Source organism: Theobroma cacao, chromosome 9 (genome assembly GCF_053813885.1).
Source record: "Theobroma cacao isolate CCN51 chromosome 9, ASM5381388v1, whole genome shotgun sequence".
Lineage (NCBI taxonomy): Eukaryota > Viridiplantae > Streptophyta > Magnoliopsida > Malvales > Malvaceae > Theobroma > Theobroma cacao.
This window is the reverse complement of record NC_142647.1, coordinates 5,909,899-5,932,783: the sequence shown is the minus strand read 5'-3', so window position 1 is coordinate 5,932,783 and position 22,885 is coordinate 5,909,899. Positions and strand designations below refer to the sequence as shown.

Here is a 22,885-nt window from a genome sequence, read left to right as displayed (position 1 = left end):
CCTATTCTTATCAACTAAAAATAGAACTTTTAACCAAAATCAACTTCTAGGATTCAACTTTTCCTCAAAAGAACGAGCAAAAGGAAATACATGAAAATGCAAAATCTCTACCTTGATTCTATTGTGGGTACAATACAACCATGTTATCTACCTTCGAGTCTTGACACTTCAAAATGTACAAACATGAAGTTCATTTACGGAAGCATATATTCAAGGACCAAAAAGAGCCCAATTTTTATTAGAGAGTTTTGCAAAGAAGAGGTTAATGGAAGGTACAACCATTTGATTCAAGTTTTAGCGCTCCACTTCCCAAGCCGCTTCCGTGCTACTGGCATTCTCGACCTCAAGGAGGCATGCCCTTCCTCCTCGCTGTCTTCACTATCTAGCACAACTACCATCTCAGATATTGGAGATTCTTCTGTTTCCTTTCCTCCCTTCTGCTTTATCTCCACATCAGTATCGATACTTTGAGGTCGATGAGACTGCTGCTTCTGGTTATGTCCGCAGTTCTGTTGCACTTGGGTCAAAGGACCCAGGGACAGCTTGCGACCAAGCCCACTCTTTCCAGGAGTTTGGGGTTTTGGAAGTATCAAGTTATGAACTGGCGTCACATTCTCTTTGTTACTCTCTTGTTGTTTATGTGATGAGCCCTTCAATCCCAGTGAAAGCTTCCTACCAACTGAACTAACCTTTTCCGATTTCGTAGTAGCAGAGACGTTTTCCATTCTATCAACAAATTCCTCCTGAGGTGTCTCAAGCATTTTCACATTTTCACATGTTTGCAGTGGATCAGTAGATCCACATGGCTGTTTCTGGTTTTGACAATGCTTTGAACTGCTCTTTATGCTGCTGTTTGCTGATTTACCATCTTGATGCTGGTCAAGTTGTTGAATGCGGCTAGCCTGAAGAAGTGATGATCCTGAAGAAGCCCGATGTTGACAGAGTGATGATAAGTAATTTGGGTCCACATTCTCCTTGTTATCAAAATCGTCCTTGAATTGATTAGAAGATTTCAGAGATAATTTCCACCCGTTTCCATTAACTTTCTCATGGTTCAGGTTGCATTCATTCAACACATCATTTTCTTTCTCTCTTTTTCTTTTACCTTCCATCTGATTCATCGAGTCAGAGGGAAAGAAGTGCTGACTAGGCACATCCTGATCACTGTCTTTTTTCTTGTCTGAGCTAGTAGACTCGAGTGATAACTTCTGGCTAATGCCATGCGGTTTTTTATGGCAAGGAATAAACTCATTAGCACCATGTTTTGATTCCTTGTCAAATCCTTGAACTTCCATCTGCAAACCAAAAGAAATATGAAAAACATAAAATCCAATGCTAGGGAATGAAATAAATCAAACAAATTGAATGCTAATACCATCGTCGAATCCGTGTTAGTTTCAGTGCATTGATTGCTACAACTGTTTTCTCCAGCTCCAGCCTTTGCATGTTTCTCAGTCATTGATCTTGCTTTATGGTCAAAGGCTTGTCTATTGTATTTGTATTCCCTACTCTGCAGATTCATCAAACATATAAAATGGCAAAAATCTTCATTAATCAGCCTAAACCAATCCATCTGAGAGAATGTCCACTTACTGCTTCACACATCAGGCCATCATCAGGATTTGGTTCGCTGAGCAATAGCCCTATACTTGTAAGCAGTGTTGAAATGTTCAATGACGGTTGCCATGCCCCCTGCTCGGATGACAATCAGACCCTTGTCATATATCAGATGAATTAAAGAAACAAAACTTGCACTTTTGGGAAATCATATAGGAGAACAATCAATGAGGTAACCATGGTTGAGGATCAGGAGTCAAAAGAACTTTTACAGTGACTAAAAAACATATAGACCTCAAACACAGGCTGTTCATGTTTAATGTCCCCTTTATCCATTCTTGTATCCCAACAGGTTTTATGACTTTGTCCATGGACTCAATTACCGTATCCTTATCCTTGAAGTAATGAAATCCGTGGGACATAATTGTCGTGACGTGCGGGTCCGGGAACCTGTCTGCCAGACGCGGGCAAAAATTAAAATTCAGTGTGGGTGTGGGAGTCGCCACCAATCATGTTTATCTAAGGTGTGATTGGTCACCTATTAACCCGATTCTTAATCGACGAAGTCCTAAATTAATTTTAGGTCCGTCGAAAGAACGAGAACTGGTCCACGTTTTTTAGAGATGGGTTCGGGAGTGCGGTTACGCACGGAGAAGGGTTAGCACCTCCGTGACGCCCGTTCTACTAATGGTACCATTTAATCTTAAGTTATCTTAACATAGTCTTTTCTTAGTTTAATCTCTATTTTATTAATTAAATTTTATTGAATTGCCAGACTGAGCTTTTCACTTGGTCTTACGTATGCATATGATGCAAGCGTAGAATGATGTCGTGACTTGTTTATTTTAAATGATGGAGTCGGTAATCTTTTATTGGAAAATTATTCGAAGACCATCCCAACACTTTGGTGAAATCTCGAAATTCTCCTCACCTAGAGATATCCCCGGAAGAACTCGTCTCTACGAGCTCCTCGGGGAAATCCCATCATCGGGATTCCCGCGTCATATGCAAAATAAGAGTGGCGTGCAATGACAGAATAAAATGATAGTAACTACATGCACGCGTTTATTGATGATCTAAAAATTTTGATTATTTGTTATTTATTTATTATTTTTTATTTATACATATACTTTATTTTTTTGATCTTCTTTTTAAATCCATGTTTGTTGTTGGTCAATTTTTTTTACTTGATCACAAAGCTTATCTAATAAATAATTAATTAATTTTTAAACGATTGGATTAACTTTATTTAGTAATATTTATTTAATTCGAATGTAACAAAATTTCCTTACATATATTATTTCTTAACAATAACTATTTGACTTAATGGGTTTTGAAATCTAGAGTTCAGATTTATCCCGACGCTTCGGTGAAAATCCATCTCTAACTTCGCACCCGAAAATATCCACCGGAAAGAGGCAACTCTTTGCCCCTTTTTGGTGGTAATACTCAAATATTCGTTCTAATTATATTATTTATTATTATTATTTATTTATTTTTCATTTTATTATTATCATTATTATTTATTTTTTTATATTTTTATATTTTTATTTTTTATTTAAAAAATAATATAATATATATATATATATTTGCATCATGAATTATTATTATTTGTTTTATTTTTTTTTTTAAGCCTCCAAATATATTTATAATATTAATATTTTTTATTATTTACATATCTTTATTAAAGCTAAGCAAACAATTAAAATAAACTAGATAGGCCCAAATCCACAAGAAATGGGTAAGGCCTCACCTTGCTTGGGCCGGAAGGATGGCCCAAGTTGTCTGGGCTACGCGGAGGTCTGCCTGGCCCGCTTCCTTGGTCCGCTTGGCCCTCTCCTGAACGCACCGTTTTGGGGCTCTGAGGACTCCCTCAAACGACGTCGTTTTGGCGTCGACCTTTTGAATTCTTCCCTCTGCCGAAACGACGCCGTTTTAAGCCCTAAACTCGGGTATATAAATCCCATTTTTGTCTTTTCCTCTCATTTTCAGCCCTTTCAGTTTCTCTCTCTAGTCGCACCCTCTCCCTTCTCTCTAAAAAATCTCCCTTCTTTGCCGGCGCCAGCGTCCTCCCCTCTCTTCCCGTCGGCTTCTCTTTCTCTTCTCTCTCTCCCGGTGGATCTCTTCGCCTTCTGTCGGACGACCTTTCTCTTTCGTCGGCCTCTCTCTCTTTCCTCTCAGATCTCCCCCTTACGTCGGCCTCTCTCTCTCTCCTCTCAGATCTCACCCTTTTCTCCTTGTTTTTCTTTGTTTTGTTTCTTTCTTTTGTTTTTCTTTTTTTGTGGCTAACCGCTGGTTCCTCTTCTTCTTTTTTTGCAGGGTTTTTAAAGAGCCGGGTTGTCCAAAAAATTGGACAACCCGACGAGGGGGTTCTGGCACCCCCTGGAGTTGGTGGCCAGAACCCCCATCACGCGTAGTGGGTGGGGGATGGGACGGCGTACGCCCAGCCATCCCCATTTTTTTTTAATTATTATTTATTTATTTTATTTAATTTTAATTTTTTTTATTTAGGTGTCTACAATAATAAAATTGAACTCCAATAACTTCAGACTTGATCCATTTGCACGAAGATAAGTGAGCCCTTACATTGCATATGGTCAACATTCTTTGACTGAATGCATATCTAAAGTCTTTTTGTTATAACTTAAATATAAAATTGAGTCCTTTCACATTAGTTTAAGCTTTCATAACAAACAAGTAATCAATCAAACTATTTCCTCAAATACAATCCAAGCATATAATAAGAACATGATCCAAGAGAAATATTGATGCCTTTTAGGGGACTAAACTAACCTTTGGGGGGAGATTGAGAATGTCAAGGCAAATTCTACCTCCATTATCAATGTTCGGGTGATAAATAGGCGTACCAAATGTCACAATCGGAGGCTGAAGCGGATACCTGGAAAAAAATAAAATAAAATAAAACCCAATAAGCCGCATTTTTTTTCTTAAAATATCAAAGAAAAACTGAAATTCGGTAACTTAGCTATACCTTTCAGGTATCTGAATCTTAATCTTAAAGACCCCTTTGGCATATACAGTTCCTTCAGGACCTTCTATTTCTGATAAACAACATCGAGGTGAATTTCAATTAATTGCTCAAAAAAAATTATTAACTTTGTAAACATTTTCTAAATTAAAAAAAAAAAAAAAGAACTTACGGGCGTCGATGGAAGAGAGATCGGAGAGATCAGAGTCTGGGGAGATAAAAGGGAAGGAGGCGCCATGAGGAGGGTCGGTGAGAAGAAGCTTTAGCTCCTTTTGCATCCGCAGTTTGAGCCTTACTGCTTGTGTCATTTTTTTCTTCTAAGATTAGAGATTTCGGTTTGCTGTTTGGCCTTCTTTTTTTCTTCTTTTTCGGCTTTAAAAATGAAAAATTTTGGACTTGTGATTTTGCGCGGGCTGTGAAGCTTTTTGAAATCTATTTTTCTTTTCCAGTTTTCAATTTTTTTTTATCTCCCTCGTAAAAAAATTGAACAAGATTAGTGTTTTACCACCGAGGACTGAACTCGTGCACCTTGTCGGCTGCCCCAACAGGCCACAGGCCGGCCCATAATCTAAAACTATTGATTAGTAAAGTCCAACAAGAATATGGATCCTAGAATCCTAGTGGCCTTTCCTTTCATCATTTCATTGATTCTAAAAGCATATGAATGGAAAATATTCCTCCTTAATCATTACAATCCACTGATCATTATCCTTTGTGCCTGGCAATTTTCTTGAAATAAAGAACAAATAACGGAAAGGAAGTCTTAATTAGGATGTGCGCATAGAGCGTTAGGAGAAAAAATCGAAAGAGACGACGGAGAATGGAGCGGAAGAACCATATTGCTGGATAGAGAAAAAATTAAAAAGCAAATAAACGCAAAATGAAATTTAGTTTAGGTTAAAAGTGCGTTGTAAATAGAGATGTAACCAAGCAAATTTGAATCAATACAATGTCAAGGTAGAGTTTATTTTGATTATAGTGGGAGGTTTTATTAAACTCGTGTTTTGTTTGAAAATAATTTGAGTTACTTGAATTACTTTAAAATAGACTCGATTACAAATTGAAACTTTACTTAATCTTAACCAAATTCAAACTTAAAACTCAAATAAAAATTTTTAATATATAAATAATTATAATTATTAAATTAATTATATATACATATATTATCAAAATTAAAAACTTGATTAAGCTCGTAAACCACTTGAATCAAGTATTGAAAAAGTTCTAACTTGACTTGCTTAAGTTGTTACTCAGAGCTTGAGCTCTAACTTAGCTTAGTAATTAAGAGTCGAAGTCAAATATATAATATGCTAAATTTGACTAGTATTTTTTCAAGTATTAGAATTCACAAAAAAAATTTAAAGTATTGAAAGTTACATGCATCTTCCAATGAGCTATACTTCAAAAATTATCCCATACAATATGACGATAAATTTAAAAAAATTAGAAGGTTAATGCATATCACATTAAGATACATTTATGAAAATAAATAAATTATTAAATAAACGTAAAACGATCATTCAACACTTTTAATGAAGTTTAAAAAGTCAATCATTACTCTATAGAATAATAATTCATAATTTTATTTTCTTTTGAATAGAAAAAAACAATCACTTGTTCGTATTTTATCTTTCAATCTTTGTTCTATTATCTTATTCCTCATGATGTCATTTAAAAATTTGAATGATACTTTGAAAATGTGAAATTCTTGTATTCATGTTAGATTCAATGTTATAAAATGTTGATATTTCTTTTGAAAAATATGAAATGTTAATATTACTATACTATAGTATGTATTATTTAAAAGATATGTGTATTCTTGCTTTAAAAAAAAAAGATAGGTATGTTCCATTTAGTGAAAAAACCAACGATGCATAGTTAAGCGCTAACTAAATCTCCCTTCATCTTATTACTTAAGTTGAATTCGATTGGTTATATTTAGAGATTAGTTTTTTTTTTTGAAATTAGAGAAAGGGGTTTCAAATTTTATTTTATAAATAAAAAGATTATGTAATAAATAATGAATTAAATATTCGAATTCAAGTAAAAATTAACTTTTGATTGAAGTTCATTTAAAGTCATAATTTGAGACTAACCCAAAAGGAAATATGCCACCGACAGATTTTAATTCAAATTAAAGCTTCCCTCAGGGTTGTGGTAATGCTGCCGTTAATCTGCAAATTAAAAATTCAAAGTTTCCCTCCCATTCGTGGTATTCATCTCCAAATTCCTCGCCTTACCCCAAACAAGGAATCTTGCATTTCTTTCTTTAATGTACCGACCGTCTATTGGGCGTGGGCGTGGCCCAACCAATTTAAAGAGCCTACGCCACTAGTCAATCGTCATTCCTAAGTAACTTAAAAAATATTAAGCAAACGGGCTCCACAAATATATCCAAATCCAACTCCTTGATTTAACAACCTAAGGTAGATAGAAAACCTAGTCAGCATTTAATATCATAGTCCGCGATTCACTGAAGCGTCGCACGTCAGTTAACGACGTGAGGAGCAACAACTCTGCCCATGAAGGCAACAAAGGCCCCCCACTTCGACACTTTACCAACCCAAACAAAGCGGCTTTGGCCGCTCCACTCAGTCCAGACCCTAGCCAGCCCATTAGTACGTGAAGCACGCGCTGTTTCATGAGCGTGGTCCACCACTACTTACTTTCCAAAATTGCTACGTAAAAGTCCAAAACAGAAGCGAGCCAAAATCATCATCCTGCAGCCTTTCTCGATTCAAAAAACACCACACTCGTGGACCCCTCCCACCCGTCCTCTTCTACCCGTCCTTTCTCGTGACCCACACGCGCCGCTGCTCCTCGATAGGCGTCCCCTCCTTATTTCGAAAAAAGAAAAAGAAATATATCATCACAAACACACACATAAGACACACTCTCTCTCTCTATCTCTTTCAAATATGGTATCGGTAGTTTGAACTTTTAAAAGAGGAAAACAAAAGAAAGCTTCGAAAAATCTCACACCAACCGCTCCTATTTACTGCTTCTTCTCTCGTTAGCTTTCTCTTTCTCTCTTCATATTCTTTCTTTATTTATTATTTATTTTGTTTTGGTAGTAAAAATTTAGCTAAAGAAGCTTTGCAAATTTATTGTACGGCCGGCGAGGGAGATAGCGAGAAAGAATGAGCGTGGTAGGGAGACAGATGGCGAGATCTAATTCGACGGCGCATCATCAACGGCAATACTCCGATAACTTTCTCGACGCGTCGTTTAACAGCAAATGGCTTCAGTCCTCCAATTTCCCTTCTTCTCAGGTCTTCGGTTTTTTCCTCTAGCTCTCTTTACTTTTACTTTTTGCATTTTGTCCAACGGCGTCATTTTTTTTGGCTGTTTATGTAGGATTTCTGTAACTATGGCGGGGGAAGAATGAGCAGGAAGTCGCCGGAGCCGGGGACACCGCCGGTTTGTTCGAGGTCGTCCAGCTTGCGGAAGAACAGCGATGAATACGTCTCGCCCAATGAGCTCAGCCCCGGCTTACTGGATCTGCATTCATTTGATACTGAGCTGCTTCCCGAGGTTTTACTCTATTTCTTCAATTAGATTAAAGCTTTAAGCTGTTGTTCTCATGAATGCTTTGATTTATTTGCTGTGTTTCAAAATTTTAAATGCTAATTGATAATAATAAATTTTGTTCTCTGATGATGTTTGATCTGATCTTCTGGTTTATTACTTGATTTGGTTGATAATTATATAGCTGCATTGTATTTTTCATTGCATTTTAAGACCTGCGAACCATCAAAAAAATGATTGATCATATAAGTAGCTGATAGAATTAAGATATTTGTAATTTTTTGAAAATTGCTCTTCTTTCCTGGCTAATAAATTTATTATTTCATTTTTTTTTATTTTCTAGTTGCAGGTTCCTAACCTATATGAAGGATACGGGCTTCAGAAACTTGTTCGTGGTAAAAGTTTTGATGATTCTGAACAGTATCTAGCTACCAACAAACTTTTGAACAGGCCACGTGGAATGGCTGAGAATAACCTTCTCAAAAGCATCTCAGTAGATAAAGAGAGAGCCAACAATGTTGCCAAGATTAAAGTTGTGGTATGCTTCTTGAATGCTGCCTTTTGATTCATACATCGCATAGCAAATATCAGTTTTAATGTTTTGGACAATTGCTGTATGAAATTCATCGATCAATCGTGCCAAGAAATATGATGAGCTGTGGATTTTGAAAACATTAAAGCTCCGCTAAGTGATCATCTGAACTAAAGTTAAAGTTCTACAGACAAAAGAATGTGACATACTGAGCCATGCTTTTTGCATGCTATCAATCCTAGTGAGGTAATATGTTATAGATTTTGAAATTCTTAACCTGCGGCTAATGCCAAGAAAGAATTGGACCAACTATAGATAGTTGAAATGGCAAAGAAAACCATACATTCTGCATAGTTTGCCACTTTTTTTTTGTCATTGATAAAATATCTATTGATAACTTCAAACACAGGTGCGCAAGAGACCATTGAACAAAAAGGAAATAGCAAAGAAAGAAGAAGATATTATTACTATAGAGTCAAATTCGAATGCGCTCACAGTTCATGAAAAAAAACTAAAGGTGAGCAGCTGATGAAGCTTCTCTTTTTCCTACAGTTGTATGACGGTGATGTATGGTTTATTTTTTGGTGAACTTGCTAACTTGAGCTCAGGACCCCATCAGTCATTCACTTTTATAGCCTTTTCAAGAGAGTACTTATTTAAAATTTGATCCAAGAAAGTTAATTGCTCTATGTGTTGGTTTTCCAGGAAAATCCAAATTGACTTTTTACTTGAAAGCCTCTATAACTCATGATGATATCAAACAGCCGTAACACTTTACATCTTTCATGGCTAATTATATGATGTTGTAGCAGTCTTTTCTTTGAGGTCTAATGATTTATTATCTGCAGGTTGACCTGACAGAATATGTTGAGAAGCATGAGTTTCTTTTTGATGCTGTACTGAATGAAGATGTTAGCAATGAGGAAGTGAGTGTAAGAGAAGATGTGGATACATTCAATATGTTATTTAGCTAATTTCACTAGATTTCATTTTCTATTGCTCCAGGTGTACTCTGAGACTGTGGAGCCGATAGTCCCACTAATTTTCAATCGAACAAAAGCAACTTGTTTTGCTTATGGGCAAACCGGTAAGTGGTATATTTAAAAGAGTATGTGGATGCTATAACACTTTGTTCTAGAAGTTCTCTAGTAGTTGTCTTTGGTGTCTTTAGGTATGGTTGTTGTTTCTTTGTCTTTCTGATATGGTGTTTGAGTTGTCACATATGTTATATTTGAAAAGTAAAGGGGAAAGCATTAATGCTAGTATTTAGGCAAATGTCTATGTATGCATATTTGAAAGGTCTGTTTTGGAATATCAAATTTACCTTTTGAAAAATATTAAATAATGATATGAAAGGCAGACCATTCCTCAGTTTACAAAAATTTCATTCGAAGAAAATAAATGGTAAACAATTATTTTTTCATTCTCTTTTGAGTGTCATCTTTAAGCTATTTGGAAAAGTCCATTTGTAATTAGTTCAGACCTATACCTTTTGAATATGTTTTTGTGGATCCAAATGACTTTTTCTGTAGGTCATTTTGGCTTGGCATTCCCTATTTGTTGTTTTTAGCTATATATATATTTTTTTCTTTAAAGGTATATGTATTTCGCACTAAGCAGTTGGAAAATGTTTTTTTTTTTCCAATATTCACTTGGTTTCCATTTTCCATATCTTATTCATTTTCAGATTATATACTTGCAAATGATATTTAAATGATCCTATGTTTTTTCATACAGGAAGTGGAAAGACTTATACAATGCAGCCACTGCCTCTAAAAGCATCTCAAGATATATTGAGATTAATGTGCCATACATATCGGAACCAAGGTTTCCAACTGTTTGTCAGTTTCTTTGAGATATATGGAGGGAAAGTTTTTGATCTCCTCAATGATCGAAAGTAAGTTATTTCCATTTATATGCATGTGGAAACCTAGACAAAATTGCCCTATAGTTTTTAATTCTCTTATTAGAATTCTACTTTCTGCAGAAAGCTTTGCATGAGAGAAGATGGTAAACAACAAGTATGTATTGTGGGTCTGCAAGAGTACAAGGTATTAGATGTTGAGACAATCAAGGAGTTGATTGAGAGAGGAAATGCAACAAGAAGCACTGGCACTACCGGAGCAAATGAGGAATCCTCACGGTCACATGCTATTCTTCAGCTTGCTATCAAGAGATCGTCTGATGGCAGTGAAATGAAGCCTGCAAGACTTGTAGGGAAGCTTTCTTTTATAGATCTTGCTGGAAGTGAGCGTGGTGCAGATACAACTGACAATGACAAACAGACGAGGTAAAGATTTTTGAATCCATGCATCTGGGCTTATGCTTCTTCAAAGCAGTGGTACCATGAACTGCATAGGCATATTTATGGAGCCATAGGGCCATGGAAGTGCTCCATGGAGGTACTAGGCCAGAAAGTGCATCAACTAGATAACAAAATCTTTTTCCCTTTGCATATATTTTGGGATGCCCCGACTACATTATTTAGCATGTGCTGTTCAAGTCATAACAAGCTTTTTAACTATTTCTGCAGAATGGAAGGTGCTGAAATTAATAAAAGTTTACTTGCTTTAAAAGAATGCATAAGAGCTCTTGACAATGACCAGGGTCACATCCCTTTCAGGGGAAGTAAGCTAACTGAAGTTCTTAGAGATTCATTTGTTGGTGACTCACGTACTGTTATGATATCTTGTATTTCGCCAAGCTCGGGATCATGTGAACATACCCTGAATACACTCAGATATGCTGATAGGTATGTGGTTCTGTTACTAAAATTGAATTGTAGAAGTGACTTGCATATTTGTTTGAGCAATGCTGTGAATACCTGCATCCCAGGGTGAAGAGCCTATCAAAAGGGAACAACTCCAAGAAGGATACGCTATCTTCATCTTCAAATCTTAGGGAGTCAACTGCATTGCCCTTGGCTTCAGCTTTACCAACTGAGACATTTGAGGATAACATAACTGATGTTCCGTATGAAAAGAACAAATTTGGGTGGTCCAAACAGATTGAAAGAGATACATCTCCTCCTTTTAAAGTGGATCGTGTTCCTAGTGAGAGGGCAGAAGGAAATGTGGCTGTACCATATTCAGATTATAACAAGGGTCAGAGAGGCGGTCTAAATGGCTTGACTGAGGATGATTTTGATTACACTGAGGAGACATATGAGCAACAAAAGATGCTGCGGAAAATGAATAGGAAGGCACAGACCTACCAAATGCCGGCTTTGGAGGAGAAGTGGAAGACTGATGCTCTGACAAAGCTCGTGGATCCTTCAACTTTTGATGATAACCATTCTCATTCAGATGATGATCTGAATACCCTGTTGAAGGTATCCATCAATCAATCTGGACATCTAATTTTTCTCCCCCAACTGTATTTTATTGTAAAATGAAATTTGTCTTGTTTGTTATTAGGAAGAGGAAGATCTTGTATCTGCTCACCGAAGACAAGTGGAGGACACAATAGAGATTGTTAGGGAGGTAGGTAACATTCTAGCTGTAGTTTGTTGTATCGTCTTATCTATGATTACCTTTGTTCTGATTGTTATTATCCCTGCAGGAAATGAATCTGCTTGTTGAAGCTGACCAACCAGGCAATCAGCTGGATAATTATGTCTCTAAATTAAATTCCATTCTTTCACAGAAGGCTGCAGGAATTCTGCAACTGCAGACCCGCTTGGCTCAGTTCCAAAAACGTTTAAACGAGTATAATGTCTTAGTATCTTCTGGCAATTGATTTAAACCTGCAAAGGGCTTGTGAAACCCACAGCTATAGGGTGGAGTTTTGCCCGGGACTGATAGGGTGTGGATTTGGACCGGCATTTTATTTGATGATTTCTTCCTTGATGGTGAGGCAGTTGATGACCCGCCAACTGTTAGCTGGTTACGGAATGACAGTACCTATTAGAGTGGTTGGTGAGAGTGGAATCTTGTTTCTTCCTCCATTTTTGTTGCTTCAAGTAACTACTGTGACTTTTGAGTTAATATCACACTGCATAGAAAATATATTATAAATATGTATGCTCCTCCCTTATTTAATGTTATTATTAATAATAAAAACACCTTGTTTTGTGCTTCGAAGTGTGTCCTCGTATGGCTTTTTTTGGGTTATATTCCTGTTTTTCCCGTATTGACTATTGACTTGTATTTTATTGTTACTCCCATTTTATCTAGTGAGCCGTGGCTGTTCTTTCAAGACCATGCATACAGGAACCATCGAACCAGGTTAACTAAGGCTTATTTCTGAGCCAGACCCAATGCAAAAGCACACCACCTGTCTACACCGAACCACATTTCTACCCCTTACAGCCCATACCTAGCCTTTTGCCTTTGGTGAATGAAACAGGAGCGACCTTCCAGCTCTTTTTTTCTTCTCTGATTTATATGCTTGGATTTATATATCAAAGCACTTAATTTAATAGTTGTTGAGATTTAGATATAATATCTTACTCATTTATTTCATCCAATAATTAGATTGCACAATAAATAGTACGTATCACATCCTCTCGTCTTCTTTACTGTTTAACTAATTTATAAATATCAAAATACTCTAAAATGAAATGATAATTATTGAATCAGTTGTCTGCAGTTGGGCGCTTTAATCATTTAGCTGAACTAGATGAAATGACATCAATTTCAAATCTTGATCTCTTTAGAGGTTATTTTAGTAATTCAAACTTGACATTTCAAGTTTAGACGATGTGGGACAACTTCTTCTTAGTGTATAATTTAATATTAAATGTACAAAAAAAATCAATTCAAACCATAAATTACTGAATGAGTAAACACTATTAAAAATCGGTTGTCTTATGTTATTCTTGTTGATCACACCTTAAAGAATAAAAGACTGAAAATATTAATCGGTTAGTTCTTTTTTCAATGTGATGGAAATTAATCCCACTTTATGACCTTCCTCTCTGGTATAAAGAACAAATCCCATACGACTAATTATCGCATCCAAAAATAGAAAATTGATAGCGCAATCCAATAAATTGACAGCCTTGAGTGACACATTAGCACCAAGCTCACTGACCTGTCAGTGCCCAATGGCTTCAAAAGTCTCCACGTGTCATTTTTGGGTCAATTACACCCTCCCAAAAAAGGGATAGAAATGGCTCATCACATCAACATCAAAATTCTTTGGTGGATTTATCAAATGGGAGAAGCCACTACCCACCACCCAATCAAAAGAGGACCTCTAATCCCCCGTCTTTAATTTTTCATTGGACGATCATCTGATGACATGAGAGAAACCCATTCAACCCTTTTGTGGACTCTTTTAGAAATCTTATTTTATGTGCTTTTTGAACCATGCGGTTGAGAACATTTTGTTTTTAAAATGAATGAAAAGAGAAAGAGATGAGCCAACATACACAGTCCACAAACTTAAGAAGTCCACGCTTTGAACAATCATTTTCAGCATTCTCGGGTTTCGGTTATTAAGAAAAGAGAGCAAGAAAATTTGTATGATATGCATTGCTTTGTTCTCATTCAAGATTGTACTCTGTTGGGCATCAATTACAGCAAATTGGCAGAACCCAACGCACGTTTTATGATTTGTCCAAATCCAACCAAAGAGTAGAAGAGAAAGATAGAACTCCACTGCCACATATTTGGGACACGAAAGTAAAGCAAAAGGAGCATCGGCCGTCCACCTGGCGTTTCTTTAGTTACTGAAAAAGAATTCCAAATTGTGGTTGGAGCAAAATTCAGCTGAGGAACATGACAAGACGCAGGCTCTTTCAATGGACTTTTTCTTGTTCTGAGTTTAGGGATTAGGGTCCAATATTTTATATGTCACACCAGCAAACGAAAATAAATTCAGTGAGAAATGAAAGAAGTGATGCATGATGAGAAAATAGCACTTGGACAAAATTTACTGTCTTTTTGATGAGTGGCATTTCCACTTTTAACATCATCTTTTGTAAGTTGTGACATGACTCACGACCAAACCATGTTTCCATCAATCCTTGTTTGTTCCTCTTCAACGTTACCGTCTTGGAAATTTTGCAGCAACCATCAAAAGGCTTCTTCCCTGGGTTGTACTTTCTGATGGTATGCCAGAAATCTTCGATGGCTTCAGGTCATAGATTCTCTCTCACGTGCTCGCGAAACGAAAACAGCAATGAGTAAATACATATACATTACAAAGCAGAGTAAGAATCAAATTGCTTTGGGTTATGAAAATTATTCAAGAAAGAAAAAAAGATAAAACTCAGATAAATCATGTAAATAAAAAAATATAAAAATTTATATGGTTCGACCTCTTACTTATGTTTACAGAGTTTAAAACTATTTTTTTATTATTGAAAAATTAAAATACAATAAATTGACTTCTATTGTTTTTCAAACCAATCCAAATTCCTTGCACATTTTTTCTCAATAACCTCCCAAAAACACTCACTCAAACAACTCTAACTTCACAAAGAGTAAAAGACAAAGTTACAAAATATTTCCTCTCTAGAGCTCTCAAAACACTACTTGCAATTCTAAAACTTAGAAATCTACTTTTATAATATAAAAATCCAAAGTAGAATGTGATTAAAACTCGATGTGGAATAAGAATTTTAAAACCATATAACTACTCAATATTGTATACAAACAAGAATCCTAATCAAATAAGATCTAAAATTTTAATCAACCTAAAACTCAACAAATTTCCACTTTTGACTTGAATTCAAACTTCCTTAAACCTCTTTCACCAGTCGCTTCTAATTGTAACTTCCTAACTCCACCTATTTTTCAACACCTTGAACAACACTTCAAGTATAAGACTTTCCAAATCATTAACCTTTATAATTACCATGACTACACATACCGAATCAAGCATGGCCCAACACACAATTTCACAAAACAGCCAATGCACTTGTGTAGTCGTCAAGTCAATGGCATTAATTGACTTTGTTGACTTCGAAAAGGGACCTCGACGACCCTTCCAATTCACTATTGATAAGGTTTTTCGTCCTTTTATCACCTTCTCGGCAAATGAAATCTCACTTTGATAGCTACCATCTCCTGTGCACTGTACCCATGCCTTCGAGGCCTCACATTCTAAACGATATAAGCCATTATGCAAATTCCCCCTCATCAAGACCATGTCACTTTGTATGACTTTTACCACTCCATCACAAGCAGAATATCCATACCCTTTGGAGTCTAACAAGCTCAATGATATTAGATTCTTACGTATCTCTGGAACATAAGCCACACCACCCAAAAAGCGTACAACCTTATCAAACATTTGGATTTTCACCACTCCAAGACCCATGACCTTCACTATTGACTTATTACCCAAAGTCAAATTCCCTGCCACCCCTTATTGAAGTAAATCAAAACAATCTTTTTGATAACAAATGTAAGTGGCAGAAACAGAATCTAAATACCAATAAGAATTTGCATTCATATTTTCTGATATTGCAAGGACATCACAATCATCACCTTTAGCAACGAAAGCACGCTCAGCTTTGTTCTCGTTACTTTCATCCCCTTTTGTAGGACAATCCCTTTTAATTTGTCCATACCTTTTGCATTGAAAACACTGAACATTGTTGGATCTAGACTTGCCACCCTTAGATCCCATAATGGTTGACTTCCTCTTACAAACCTTAGTTACCAATGCCAAGCCACTTGGATTTCTATCCCTTTCCTTACTTTTCTTTTAGGCTTCACGAGACATTAACGTTGCTTGTGCTTGTTCTAACGTTATTGTATCCATCCCACATATAAGAGATTTCATAAGTACCTCATAGAAGTCTGGAAGTGAAGCTAGGAATAACAGTGTCGTTTCCTCTTCCTCCACCTTCACATTAACCTTCTTCAACTAATCAATAATCTCATCAAATTCATTCATATGCTTCATGAGGTCTCCATTCTCCTCAATCTTTAAGCGATACAACTTTCACCTAAGTTGCAACTTGTTAGAAAAATATTTCACCAAGTAAATCTTCTTTAACTTTGCCCACAACCTTGGAGCAAAATCCTCATCAATAACATGGTTAAACACGTTATCTCCAATGCAAAGCTGAATAATGCTCACACACTTTTGCTCCAACTCTGCCCATTCAACATCCTTCATGTTATCTGATTGTCTTTCCTCCTTTCCTAACAAGGGGCGCATTAAACTTTACTGCACAAAGAGATCTTTCATCTTTATCTACCATTGCGTGAAACTAGTCTTCCCATTAAACTTATCAATTGAAAAATTCGTAGAACTAGTAACTTTCAACATCCTTATTGAATCTTTAATTTATCGAACCCGAAGCTAAAAAAATCAAGCAAATAGAAAAACACAAGAATTTACTTGGTTCGGTCTCTTGCCTAAGTCCACATAGTGAAACTGTTCTTCTATTATTGAGAACTTAAAATACAAGAAATTTACCTTTATGGTTTCTCAAACCAACCCAAGATCCCTTGAACACTCTTTCTCAATTACCTCACAAGAACACTCACCTAAACCACTCTAACTTCACTTAGAGTAAAAAATAAAGTTATAAAGTGTCATCTCTTTAAAGCTTTCAAAGCTCTACTTGTAATTCTAAAGCTTAGAGATCCACTCTTATAATATAAAAGTCAAAAGTAGAATGTGATTAGAACTCGATGTGGAATAAGAAATTTAAAACTATACAACTACTCAATGTTATACACAAACAAGAATCCTAATCAAATAAGATCTAAAATTCTAGTTAACCTAAAACTCAACACTTTGTCAGTGGATTAGTTTGAAAATGTCTGTTGAAGAACTGTGTATGTATAGTCAGGATTTGTCACATTAATTCCTTGCTTTTCGTTTCCTATATTCTCCTAGTTGAATCCTCTCAAAGGGGGTGATGGAAACCACGTGACCACCCCTTCTCACCGTTTTCACTTTCACATCCAAATGCTTTATCAATGCTTTCAGTTATTTCATGGCATTTGGATGTATAACATAAGAAGAAACCGAAGAAACCAATCGTTTTTGGATTCAATGCCGTGAGCCCTCTGCCATGTGCAACTGAATAGTTCCCAACAATGTTTTTTTATTTAAAAATAAATAAATTATACTTAACTCCTATGATTAAAAACTATGCTTATATATATATATTTAACTCCACATAATTAATCTTCCTATTTATTTAATGGGGTACTTATCCATGCCATTAAAAGGGCTATAATGCCTACTCCCACCTTTGCCACTGTACTATTATTTGGTCAAATTGACTGAATATTTTTGAATTAGTATGGATTTTATGATTAATTATGAGTTAGATTTATCAAAACCGTGTCAAAGTTTCTATATCAATCTATCAATCAAGGGACTTGACTCAAGTTGTGAGTGTGAATCTCAGGATTCAATTCATGTGGTTGAATTTCGACAAAATGCAAACAGATAAAAGAAAGACCAAATCGAGTTTTCCTTGAGCGTCATCGTAGGAGACAATGGCGATGATGCCTGGCTGCTGAGAAGTGTTGCAAATCTCTTTTCCTCATTTCATAAATATACCCTTTGAGAAAATGTTCATGGAAATTACGTGGTGGGTACATGCTTAAAGTCATTTACAAAGAAGAAAACTAGAATTCTACACCCTGCTAAGAAAGGGATTTTGGAATCCATATTCATGGATTCTTCTTAACTCCAGTGAAGGCTTTTTAAAAGTCTAACAAACCCCATTTCTTTGTGACGAGACAGCATCAATCTTTATAGTTAAAAACAAATCCTTGATGATAATCCCAAACCCAATGTCTTTTTACACTTCTTTGATCCCCCCTTGATTAATTTGGATCCTTTTCACACCCAAATTTTGACCGTTCCTTAAAATTTTGTAACACTTCCTTGTCTTTTTTCCAACTCCTTTGCTTAATTATCTTCACATTAAGCAGCAATTCTATCTAGTAATAGATCCAATGATGGCCCACAAATCTAAGTAAATCACGATTCCCCACCATGGAAATTGGAAGCGGTGTTTGATTGTGACAATTGGGGTAATCCTTGCTGCTACAAATTTTGTTTTCTTTCATGTCGGCTAAATGAGGGAGGACCATGTAATTTTTATGATGAAATCAAATCAAATGAGCTTGCTTATTTAATTGTCCAATCCTTTAGGGAAGTATTTGTTTTGGAGTTGTTTATCAAACTTAGACCCTAAGCAAAATCCGAATCTAGATTTTCTAATTACTCCCAACCAACCAATCACAACATTTAGCTAATTAATCTGCCTTTTACCATTAGTACAAGCATCTAGCTTTGATGAAAAGACAAGAAAAGTCTTAATCTTATGTAAGCTTTCCTATTGTTAATTAAATGCGATTGTATATGTATATGATCAGGTAGAACCTACTTGATTAATGGATTCATTGGATAGATATCATGTCTCCTGAAAGAACTTGATTTTCAGAGTAAAGAATATATAAACATGAGTCTAAACATATGACAGTGACAGCACTCGTAATCACACCCAACTTCCTGATGTCAGTGACAAAGTGCAAAATCCTCTTTTGTGCACATTATATTTAAAAGATTTGAATATGTTAATACAATGTAAAATGAGATGACTCTGGTATGATTTAATTCATTTTTTCACACAAAATATTGAGAGAAAATTAATTTAAGGATATATTTGGGTGTAAGCTTCTCTTGAAAATGGTGGCAATTGATAAAAAGCAAACAAATTGAGTCTTTGTTTTCTCTAATAAAAAGGAAACTTTCCCTTGTGATCAAAGGCATGCACATCCAATTTGTTTTATATTATTATTATTATTATTATTATTTTAATTTTCCGATTAGGGTAAGTGAGGGAGTTCATTCATGGCCCCATGAAATCCCGATTTGCATAACTAAGGGGCCATTTAATCTGCTTAAAGAAGGAAAAGAGTAACACCATTCATGACTGACAACATCATTGCTGACTATACTAGCATATCATGCATTTAGCTTCCAAACATCTTATTAAATGATAGTTAATAAGATAAGAAAAGCAAAGGTAAATAATCTAAGGATAAAATATATAATTGAATTGATCTAAAGCAGATGGAGATTGTTGATTTGGTTCTTTCTGATTTATAGGAATATATGTATATATTTAAATAAATATCTTCTTATTTAAAGAAAACGTGTTACAAACTTTATAAATTTTTAATTAATAGAGGGACACATTGTCAACGTGCACTTAACTAACTAACATGCATATTTTTACAATTTGCAACAACAAATGTAATTATTGGAAACAAAAGGGAATAAACAATGCTTTTTATGGGCCCAATTGAACATGGCTTTAAATTTAATGTCTTAATCCCAACGATCTTTTAGTAAATTTGAAGACCCTAACTACCATGTATTATACAAACCTAAAATGGGGTGGTCATTACAATTTAAAAAAAAAAACTGAAAAAATTATAGAAATAGAAGTAAAATTTTGAGAATGTAAATAAAGTTATTGTCAAAGTGTAATAAGTGATGAATTCAGAATTTTGAATAAATAATGACTAAAGAATAATTATAAAAATAATTATATTATATATATATATATATTAAATTTTATATTTATAATAATAAAAAAATTAAAAATTAAGGAGTGACGATTGTCACCACGCCGTTTACGTGACTCCGCCTTTAAATGTAGTGTTTGTGAAAGTTTGAGATAATAAAAACAACAATGTGCAATCATCAAACGCTTGAATGTATTATGAACAATGATTTGATTTGTTATAATGCTGTGTCATGTCGGCAAAGACAACCATAAAGTCAATTCTAATTGATCTACTTACAACGCACTTTTCAAATATTTCACTTGCCATTCAGCTTCATCCCCTGTAAACTTTGCCAAAAATACTTATAAATCATTCGTTAAACAAATCATAAGCATGAGTATGGACTGTGAAGAGAGTTTGTAGTCAAAAGCTGTATACTTGAGCAAATGGTTATGATTTAAATGATTAAGCAAAGTAGATGTAACTAAGTATAGTTGAGATATGGTCAATTTAATAAAAAATAATGAATAAAAGAATGGGAAATTACTAAAAATAAACCGACAAGGACAAAGAAAAGCTTATAATATGGAGACAAGCATAGATTTGGAAGTATATAAATCTGCTCCCCAAGAGCCTAGCACCAATCCAAAAGAATTAAAAAAGGTTGGCTTAGTCGTGGACCTATTACGGATCGACACCTACTCCCCGTAAAGCTTAATGCGCCAACGCTCGAATAGCAGTCGTGGCCCTAAAGAAATGCCTAAAGCAAATCCGATTCCCAGCCACCGAATCTAAGGCTCTCTGACTCCCTCCCTCTTTTTAACGTTTTTTTTTTATTTACCCAATAAACATTGGAGTTGTCTCCCACTCGCCTTCCCTCGGAGCGTGGTTGTTCGCTCTTAACAGCTGTTTGGTCAATAGGCAAATGACGTTACAGCCTAGCCTTGCCTTGCCTTGCCCAAAAGGCCGTGTAAAAGAAAAATATGGCGCCTCTCATTGGACGATACGTGTATATTTTTTTATTTGGGTAGGAAGGGTTCAATGTACACTTATTATTAAATTAAACATAAATATTAAAAATTAAATTTTAAATTTTATTTTACCCTTATAATTAGTATTTGTTAGAATTCTTACATTTATGGCATGCTTGATTCACTGAAAAAAATAAAATAGGAATAGAATAATCATTCCAAAGAGATAGAATAGTTATTATGTAGATTAGTTCATGAAAATGGAATAAGATAGAAATTGCTATTATTAGTTATTCCATTATTTTGGTGGCAGGAATAATTTTAAAAATGGTTAAGGAATAATAGATCAATTATAAAAATGCTCTTTATTAAAATTTAAAGATTTTTTAATTAAAAAATAAAAAAAACTATGATGAGAAATAAATACTCTTTATTAAAATTAAAAAATTTATTTTGTTAAAAGATAAAAATATTATGAGCAATAAAATTAAAATAACTTTTACTATAATTAAATAATATTTTCACCAAAATACAACCATATTTTTATTATAATTTAATAATTTTTTTATTAGAAGATAATTAAACCTTTTATTATAATTAAATAATATTTAATATTAAAAGATAAAATATATTCTTCATTAAAATTAAATAATACTAAATAATATTCTTTGTTACATTTATTATATTCAAATAATAATATTAAGTAATATGCTTTATAATTTTTATTATAGTGAAATAATGTTTAAATATTTTCATTTCCCTTTTTTTGAAAATGAAGTAAAAAATTTTGTGTCTTTTGTGCTTTAGAGAGAGGAGTGAGGAAGAGAGAGAAAAAAATCGGTTTAGTATTTTTTATAAGGTAATTTTTTAAATTGTAAAATGATATATTTATCTAATCAACTTTTTTTCTTATTCTCAACAATTTGGAATAACTATTATCAAGGGGAGCCTTGGTAATGGCTATTTAGGCTTCTCTTGAAATGGTTATTCTGAATAATAGCAATTCCATTGAACCAAATACAACTATATCTCAAAAATCAGAATAGGGGAGGAATGATTATTCCATTCCCTCCAACCAAGCATGCCCTTATGGTTTTAGGTAAATGAGTCAATTACACGTAATATTACAATAAGATAAACAATAATGCTCTGAACATATTGAATTATTATTGAATAGTAATATGTATATATGTATTTATGTGAGTGCCAAAGGCTACGACTACTTCAGGTGAAACGCATTAATTAGTTATATGGTTGGCATAAAATCACATTTTGTCAAAAACTTTTGACAAAATGTTACAAAGTCTCAAAGTTCATACAAGGAAAAAGTCTTTAATTTGAAAGAGGAATACGTTGTGAGTTGTGACCGTGCAAAATGCTCTAGCTCCCTCAAACATAAAGACTATAAATAAATTTATAAATAATTGGTTAGGAGTAAGGAGGCGAACTATATATTCACACCCCCCCAATACTTAATTTACATTTCTTTTCTTGCTAATGCACCACATTTTTCATTTTATTTGATTATCTTCTCCTCTTTTTAGTAAGTGACTGTTAAACCCAACCACAATCCCCTTGTCTTTTAGCTACAATTTGTTTGTACCCTCAGGGGACCACGTCACTAATTCCCCCCTCCCCCACACGCGCGCATGTGAAGCACAAGCTGACAAGGCTCGGAAGGAAAAATATCTAAACCCATTGGGACCGTGACATGTAGCAAAAGATGAAAAAAGCGGAGCCATGTGGGTCCCCAATCTCGTGACCCCAGGAAATATCAGACCCGTCCTGATTCGAGCCACGATACCCCTCCTTGCCTCCATTATATATTACGCTTCTACCTCAGACCTTTGTTGAAAAAAAAAAA

General features: G+C 34.8%; 2 protein-coding genes across 4 annotated transcripts; one reads left to right on the top strand and one right to left on the bottom strand.

Moving 5' to 3' along the window:
* Positions 1-91: 91 nt before the first annotated feature.
* On the bottom strand, positions 92-4,909 carry UBC37 (ubiquitin-conjugating enzyme 37). Its single transcript, XM_007013130.3, has 6 exons — positions 4,719-4,909; positions 4,550-4,619; positions 4,351-4,456; positions 1,594-1,692; positions 1,376-1,510; positions 92-1,295 (listed from the first exon to the last, which is right to left on the bottom strand). Exons 1-6 carry the CDS (start codon positions 4,852-4,854, stop codon positions 288-290), a joined length of 1,554 nt encoding a protein of 517 aa, XP_007013192.3. The 5' UTR covers positions 4,855-4,909; the 3' UTR covers positions 92-287.
* A 2,489-nt stretch (positions 4,910-7,398) lies between these two features.
* On the top strand, positions 7,399-12,684 carry LOC18588607 (kinesin-like protein KIN-13B). Of its 3 annotated transcripts, XM_007013124.3 has the most exons (13): positions 7,399-7,558; positions 7,678-7,818; positions 7,904-8,080; positions 8,418-8,612; positions 9,016-9,123; positions 9,455-9,532; positions 9,612-9,693; positions 10,344-10,503; positions 10,594-10,896; positions 11,140-11,358; positions 11,442-11,937; positions 12,023-12,088; positions 12,168-12,684. In XM_007013124.3, the coding sequence occupies exons 2-13, from the start codon at positions 7,687-7,689 to the stop codon at positions 12,342-12,344; spliced, it is 2,193 nt and encodes a 730-aa protein (XP_007013186.2). In that variant the 5' UTR covers positions 7,399-7,558; positions 7,678-7,686; the 3' UTR covers positions 12,345-12,684. The 3 variants fall into 3 exon arrangements, with proteins under 3 accessions (XP_007013186.2, XP_088666185.1, XP_088666184.1); XM_088810059.1 differs by having other exon boundaries at positions 7,404-7,818; positions 8,424-8,612; XM_088810058.1 differs by having other exon boundaries at positions 7,405-7,818.
* The last annotated feature ends 10,201 nt before the right edge of the window (positions 12,685-22,885 follow it).

What these genes read in the sequence shown, in the direction of transcription:
- LOC18588607 (XM_007013124.3), top strand. Translation starts at nt 7,687, where the DNA reads ATGAGCGTGGTAGGGAGACAGATGGCGAGATCTAATTCGACGGCGCAT. An exon ending in ATACTGAGCTGCTTCCCGAG is followed by an intron (nt 8,081 to 8,417) that starts GTTTTACTCTAT and finishes TTTATTTTCTAG; the next exon opens with TTGCAGGTTCCTAACCTATA. An exon ending in GATCTCCTCAATGATCGAAA is followed by an intron (nt 10,504 to 10,593) that starts GTAAGTTATTTC and finishes TACTTTCTGCAG; the next exon opens with AAAGCTTTGCATGAGAGAAG.
- UBC37 (XM_007013130.3), bottom strand. Translation starts at nt 4,854, where the DNA reads ATGACACAAGCAGTAAGGCTCAAACTGCGGATGCAAAAGGAGCTAAAG. An exon ending in ATGGCCTGATGTGTGAAGCA is followed by an intron (nt 1,511 to 1,593) that starts GTAAGTGGACAT and finishes ATGAATCTGCAG; the next exon opens with AGTAGGGAATACAAATACAA. An exon ending in CTAACACGGATTCGACGATG is followed by an intron (nt 1,296 to 1,375) that starts GTATTAGCATTC and finishes TTTGGTTTGCAG; the next exon opens with ATGGAAGTTCAAGGATTTGA.